We start from the raw sequence: 7621 nt of genomic DNA on the forward strand, positions 1-7621 counted from the left end.
TCCAAGTGCTAATGGTATTATATAGGGTTATGGTGCCATTGTAACATGTGTCTATCCAACTCCTAATGCCCATTCCAAAGCCATTGCCTTATTCTATCTTGTATTTTATACGTGCTCAAGGAGCACACTACTAGATAAGGTAGGTTGGATAATTTTCCTAGTAGGTACAACCCAATACATGGTTCTCTTGTGTCTTCGATAATTGGTCTATATTTTCCTTTCTTGGAGACGATGCTAACAAATGGTTTGGGTGCCTGCAATCAAGACTTTAAATATTCGGCTAAATGTTGGGGGGTTCCTTATTTGGTGACTCCGTCGGTGCACGTTTCTTGGTCAAATGAGTCGAGCTAGCCACGACGTTCAAAAGGTGACAGGCCAGCTTTGATATCCGGTTGAGAATGTTGAGAGTACGTGGTTCTAGAAGAACCAGAAGGGAATGCGCGTCTAGGAGAACAGTATAAAGCTTGCTGCGCATAACGCATACGCACAGACATACACACACCCCCCCTTAGATACCCAGGTCCCAGAGAGAGAGAGAGAGTGTACTGTGTGTGTGTACTGCGCGCTGTCTCGCACTAGTACACTGGCGTGTAATCGGCCGTTATCCTTGGGATTAACTGGTTATTACCTACGCCCCGGCCAGCTCGTTGAGACAAGCTGCTGATAGACAGAGTTATACAGTACACTCGATCAGTATAATCGATGATCTAATCTTCTGAAAACCAAGTTAATTCAACGATACATGCAGTCAGGATTATATAGCTGGGCAATTGAGTAAATCATGATGGAAGATAAGAAGGCAGCTGCGAAATTAGCTGGATATAGTACCAATGATCGGTTGGTAGCAGTACTGATCAAGGGCGTACTAGTGCTGTTGATCATTGTTGCATCAAAGGCAGGGGCCAGCGATGCGCAAGGCACGAGAGTGGGCTTCTACAACTCCACCTGCCCGGGCGTGGAAACAATCGTGCGAGACAACGTTAAGGCTAAGTTTGCCCAGGACAGCACCATCGTGGCGGCCCTTCTGCGGATGCTTTTCCACGATTGCTTTGTCAATGTAATATCACGAACCGTTTAATTCAGTGTTTCTATAATAATTATCATTCGGTAATTAGCACTGTTTAATTAGGCATTGCATTTCAATTATGCATTCCATTGATGCGTGTAAACTACGTCCGGGTTTTATATAGTGTTTGATTACACTCGTAATCAGTCTGATTGTTGATGTTTGTAATTCATTAGGGTTGTGATGCGTCTATTCTGCTGGACAGTAACGTTGATCCTCAGCAGCCGACCGAGAAGGAGGCCGATCCTAACCAGACAGTACGTGGGTATGAGATCATCGATGAGATCAAAGCGAAGGTGGAAGAAGCCTGCCCGGGCATCGTTTCTTGTGCGGATATCATCGTACTTGCGGTGCGCGACGCCATCGTTGAGGTGGGCACAGAGGGGAGAGAGAGAGAGAGAGAGAGAGGGAGCTAGGCTTTAGGCCCACTAACCTCTAATGCCCAAACACAAAGCGTAGGACCCATATACTAAGTCCACGTACAATATGTCTTGGCTGGCTAAAACAATATGCGCATTATTATAGACATATGGTTTAAAAGGAACGTTATGCTTACCCCTACTTTGTCTAATCCCGTTGATCATGTCATGTGCGATGTGCAGGCAGGAGGACCGAATTTTGAGATACCTTGTGGTCGATTGGATGGCTTGGTGTCAAGCGCTGATGAAGCGAACATCGAAATAGTGGGTCCAAGAGTTAGTGTAAATGTGGCCAAAGCAGCATTTGCAGGGAAAGGCCTCACACTTACAGACCTAGTGGTCTTATTAGGTATGTGTTCTACTATCATCTAAAAGCAATAGTGACATTAAGTGCATGAAAAAAAAAAGAAAACTTCCATCTTGCATTTTGTCAAGTTTTGACTATTGAAAATCACATGTCCTAGGAAAGCATTCGCCATTATCTTTAGCACAGTTTGAAAAGCTAGGCACTGCCAATTTATGAAAGTCTTCTAGTAAGGAATGAATATAGGTTAGATCTACTCTCTAAGATTCCTTCGAGGCAAGTAGAATTAGTAGGGCCATTTGTGTAGAACGTATAAATTTTGTGTGCGCAAAGAATAGTAATCGTGATCTTGGCTTGTATTTATATCACAATACTAAAAGGAAATAAAAGATTTCCACCCGCAAAGCTATTCGTATAGGCATAAAGTGAGCGACTAATTTGGTAAAGAATGTTTGATCATGTGACTACTTTATAGGGGGGCAATAGTTTTGTTGTTCATATATAAAGGTTACTAGTTTATTATAGTTTGTTGTAGGATACAAAGGTTTATAGTTTGTTAGTTTATTATAGTGTATGGAGACAAATCTCCTTTAAGACTTACCCTCAAAGAGACGGTAAGTCGGATTAAACTAAGCGAGTTCAAAGAATTGGCGAGTCATTGGTGCCCTGTAATGGTTTTTCAAGTTGACCCCCAAGCAATCTTTTTTTATTGGTAACCAAGAGAGTAAATTAAATAATAAACCAAAAGCCAGAACAAGATGTAGCTAACCATGAATCACTTGGTACGACCATCTCTCTAATTACATTGGGTGAATGATGTGATTTTCCACTAGTAAGCACAACATCAGTTTGCCAATACAACCACCCCGAGGGTCGTAAAAGGGTTGGGTGGAGTGAGGGATGACTTCAGTATAGATAGCATGAACTCTTCGGCAACTCGAAAAACAGATGTGTCGTGTGAACGGATGGTAATTTCGTAGGGTTGAGAGAGAGAGAGAGTGTGTGTGTGTGTGGCCACAAGACTTGGTTGAGTATTTCTTAAGGGGAGGATGAAGCCTAAAAGTTGTTTTATGGGTGGCTCAGGAGCTCATACGGTGGGCGTGGCGCATTGTAGCTTCTTCAGCGATAGGGTGTATAATTTCCAGGGCTCCGGGACGGCGGATCCGTCGATGAACACGACACTGGTAAGGAAGCTGAAGGGGGTATGTCCGGACCCTGCGACGGGGGGCGCGGACCCGACGGTGGCCTTGGATCAGACCCCCTCGACGGGGGCGGACGTGTTCGACAACGGGTTCTACTCGCAGCTGCAGCAGCGCAACGGCCTGCTGCAGATCGACCAGGAGCTCACGGGCGACGCGCGGACGGCCCCGCTGGCGCTCCAGCTCAGCGCGGACCGCGCCCGCTTCTTCGAAACCTTCGCGCAGTCCCTGGTCAACCTGGGCAACGTCCAGGTCAAGACCTCGCCCCTCCAGGGCGGCCAGGTGCGCCTCAACTGCCGCTCCGTCAACCCTCTCTCCCCGCCTCCCGCGCCAGCGTCACCGCCCCCTGCCACCTCGTCACCACCGCCCCCGGCTCCCGCGTCACCTCCCCCTTCCACCTCACCCCCTCCCACGCCCTCTCCCCCCTCCACATCACCTCCCCCTCCCCCACACCACCACCATCACCACCATCGCCACCTGCGCCGCCGTTCACACTAGGACCCCTTACCCTTACATTCCATTTCTACAAAATGTCGAAGCACCTCAACAATCTTCTATGCGGACGAATAACCTTGGTTGCCTTACATCGCACAAACCATAGGACACATCAGACCCCTCCCAGAATTTTGGGAGCCGATACAAAAACCTTCAACCTTTTCTAACATCTCAAGGTTGCCTTTTCCAAACTAACAACCCACTCTTTACATTTAACTTTGGCTTTTAAGCAAGTTACTTTGGAAACTAAAGCTTAATTTGATTGGTTGGGAAAAAGTTATTGTGGAAGATTGTGGTACCTCATTCATAGTTGGGTTTTACAAGAGGCATATCCCCCATCCTTATGTGGAACGCATACTGTGCAACAAGTATTCCTTGGTTGAGTTACATACATAATAGCATTCAACAATAAAATACTAGTTTTAAAGAACCCCCTGGCAGGATAAACTCTGAAGGGCTCTCCTTAAATTTTTGCAATGCATTTTGCCTAGTCTATACGGGTGCTTCGCACCAATGTTACTAATATTTTTTGCCGATACTTTGCTCTTTGCGTAGCACCATGCCAATGCTTCACACTAGTGTTATGCAAAGCTCACTTTGAGACCATAGTCTTATGATGATCAAATGCATCAATGTAGCTCATTCATAATGAGAACTTATTTTGTGTAAAATCAATCGGAGAACCAAAAATATTAACACAGCTTCTCAATTTGTTTATGTTTGTTTAGATCGGTCTAGGGCTCTATACAAGAAAAGAAGCTCAAACATCACACAATGTAATTGATTAGGTGGCCTAAGATACATTTCATGTGGCAAGGGACAATTTTGCACCAATATTACAGATAGTTAAGACACACTTCATGTAGCAAGCATTGCATTTTATTTTTATGGCTCGCACACTAAGTCACGCTAACAGGCAAGAGGAAAAAACAAATCTCTTATAGGCAATTTTAGTTAGATGAGTACTGGCCCATGCATCGTCACGATCCACTTGCTATCATTGCTCTCTTTGCCGCTCTCTTTCATCACCTCGCATGCGCACCTTTTGTGTTTTTGTAGGCGGGTAGACAATAGGAAGGCTAACCAAAGCAAAGAAGGATTTAGAAAATTTTCTACCAAATGCCCTTCCAATAATATGAGAAATCAAATTATGTGAAGTTAGTGCGGTTAGCACAAAGAAAAGTTATGTTCCATGCTAGTTCTAGAATAGCATAAGAAACCAAGAAAAGTGAAATATTTCATCCTTCTAAATTGCAGATAATGTGGAATCAATGTAACATATACCTAGAAAGGCATAAGGGTTGAAGAAAGTATGCCAAGTCAAACGCAAGGTAACTACATAATCAAATGACCTTAGCAATAAATTAACTAAATTTAAATGAAGTATGTTTTACTATGTACATGAATAAATTACGAATATTTTTTTAATGCAATATATACACCCCTTCAATTGTAACACATGTATATATACTGACTAACATGTTGATATATGTAGATGTTCTAACACTATGCATAGATCTATGTGTTAATATCATGTGCATTGCGCTATTTGTGGGGTGATTGTGGATGGATTGGCCTAGAATTCGTGAGTTGGTAGGTTGCGGTGGCTAGCAAGTAGGCAAGAAGCTAAGGCATGGCAAGGAGAAGCATTAAATCATTTGTCCCTTCAAGCAAGACATCATACAACATAGCCTCTTCCGATAGCACTTCACAATGCCACAATTTACTCATGTTAGTGCAGATTTTCTGCTTTCTTTTTCTCAATCTTTTGTCTTACTCTTCTTGGGTCTATATGGGTCTATATGTTGTCATTGGCACGAACTAGGTAGAAACAAGTATACCATATTGACTCCTCAATGTTATATTACAACAAGTCTATCTTTCGAGCATTGTACCTTATAGAAATAAGCCATGGCACATTGCAACTTAACCAGGTCAAGAAAAATATTGAGTCATCAATGGATCTATTTCATGGTCATCTTCTAGCTTTAAGCTGAAATGGACGAGACCAAATCATGTGCTTTATTTTACTACGAGCGATGTATTTGCCATTATACTATATATGGCCTTATAGCCTTATTTGTGCTAATACCTCAGTTAAAGCAATAAGGGGGAGCGCTCAATATCAAGGGTCTCTCAAAATTCCAACCTGATGCTTACATTTCAAGAACACCTTTAGAAGATCCATCTACTACCTTGGCCTCCAATATCATTAAAAAAGTTCCTTTAAAAAGAAACATTTTTAGGGAATGTAGTAATTTTAGATTGTCTTTCAATAGGAAATGATGAACCATAATGCTTGCACACGTCCTTTTTGCATTGCATTATTCAAGGATAGCAATAGCATTAGTAGTAACCAAAGTTTCCTTTCCTTATAACCCATGGAAGTTTGATTGCAACTTTGCTTATGCAATGTTCTTATCCTTCTCCATTTGTTCTCAAAGCAATTTTAGTGAAGCACTCTTCTCCTCCAAGATCGAATTTCTTTGCATGCCTTTCCATCTCTTATTCCTTGTCTTTGATTATGTTTGCAACGAGATGCATTGACCGAGAATGGGGAGGGAAGGAGGGAGAGAAATAGAAAGAAGAAGGGAGGGGAACCAAGAGAGAAACTGAGAGAAATAAAAAAGGGAAGAGAGGGGCTTCATATAAAAGTGTCAAAACCCAAGCATGGCATTTTACAGGTTTGTAAAGAGAGAGAGAGAGAGAGAGAGAGAGAGAGAGAGAGAGAGAGAGAGAGAGAGAGAGAGAGAGAGAGAGAGAGAGAGAGGCCTGCACCACTTCTGCCATCCCACAAAGAGGGAGAATACAAGTGTAAAGAGAAGGAAGGAACTCGCAAAGGAGAAGAAAAGGGAGGGAAGTATGAAGGGATTCTTCTTTAAGCTTTGATGTAAGTGCATTATCTCTTCTCTCTTTGTTTTTCTCTTTTCTTTACTTCTCTATTTCTTTTTGTTGATGTTGAAGAGATGTATAAAGTGAAGAACTGAGAGAGATCAACGCAAGAGAGAGAGAGAGAGAGAGAGAGAGAGAGAGAGAGAGAGAGAGAGAGAGAGAGAGAGAGAGAGAGAGAGAGAGAGAGAGAGAGAGAGGCCGTTGCCACACCAATCCACCACGAAAAGAGATGGGATAACTACAAAGGAGAAGGAGGGACCCCGTGAAGGAGAAGAAAAAGAAGGAGAGAAGCGCGAAAGGATTCTTCTTCAAGCTTTGAGGTAAGTGCATTCTCTCTTCTCTCTTTGTTTTTCTCTTTTCTTTACTTCTCTCTTTCTTTTTGTTTGTTGACGAGATGTATAGAAAGAAGAAGGGAGAGAGATTAATGTAAGGGAGAGAGAGAGAGAGAGAGAGAGAGAGAGAGAGAGAGAGAGAGAGAGAGAGAGAGAGAGAGAAGGCTACTGTTGCCACCGCCATTGCCACCGCATCCGCTAAAAGAGAGGGGACAACTACAAAGGAGAAGGAGGGAACCCATGAAGGAGAAGAACAAGAATAAGAATAAGAGAAGCGCAGAAGGATTCTTCTGTCTTTGTTTTTATCTTTTCTTTACTACTCTCTTTCTTTTTGTTGATGAAGGGATGTATAGAGAGAAGAAGGGAGAGAGATCAACACGAGAGAGAGAGAGAGAGAGAGAGAGAGAGAGAGAGAGAGAGAGAGAGAGAGAGAGAGAGAGAGAGAGAGAGAGAGAGAGGCTATTGCCAACATCATTTCCATTGCCATCCATGAAAAGAGAGGGGACAACTGTACCCAAAGGAGAAGGAGGAAAACCGTGAAGGAGAAGAAGAAGAAGGAGAGAAGCACAAAAGAATTCTTCTTCAAGCTTTAAGGTAAGTGCATTCTCTTCTCTCTTTTCTGACCATAGCTAACCAGCTAGCTACTACTGTTGGATCTTGTGTTTTAGAGGATGATATGATTGCAGTGACATTGAATGGGTTAGGCAAGGAGTATAAGGCATTTGATATGTCCATTTTTATGAGATCAGAACCCCCTGATTGGGATGAGTTACTTGCACTACTATTACATGAAGAAGTAAAGCTTGACTTGAATATAGGTTCAAGCACATCTTAGGGCAAAGGCATTGTCTTTTACTCTAGTCAACAAGCTAGAGGTGGTAGAGCTTGTGGAGCTTTTCGGGGTCAAGGAGACA

General features: G+C 42.9%; 1 protein-coding gene across 1 annotated transcript; it reads left to right on the forward strand.

The window, feature by feature from the left end:
- Positions 1-466: 466 nt before the first annotated feature.
- Positions 467-4135, forward strand: LOC148032484 (peroxidase 57-like). Its single transcript, XM_087684104.1, has 4 exons — positions 467-1057; positions 1243-1437; positions 1669-1834; positions 2873-4135. The coding sequence occupies exons 1-4, from the start codon at positions 782-784 to the stop codon at positions 3484-3486; spliced, it is 1251 nt and encodes a 416-aa protein (XP_087540230.1). The 5' UTR covers positions 467-781; the 3' UTR covers positions 3487-4135.
- The last annotated feature ends 3486 nt before the right edge of the window (positions 4136-7621 follow it).

The sequence above is a fragment of the Lygodium microphyllum genome, chromosome 8, assembly GCF_053477565.2.
Source record: "Lygodium microphyllum isolate KBCC chromosome 8, Lygodium_microphyllum_v1.1.10, whole genome shotgun sequence".
NCBI classification, from domain to species: Eukaryota; Viridiplantae; Streptophyta; class Polypodiopsida; order Schizaeales; family Lygodiaceae; genus Lygodium; species Lygodium microphyllum.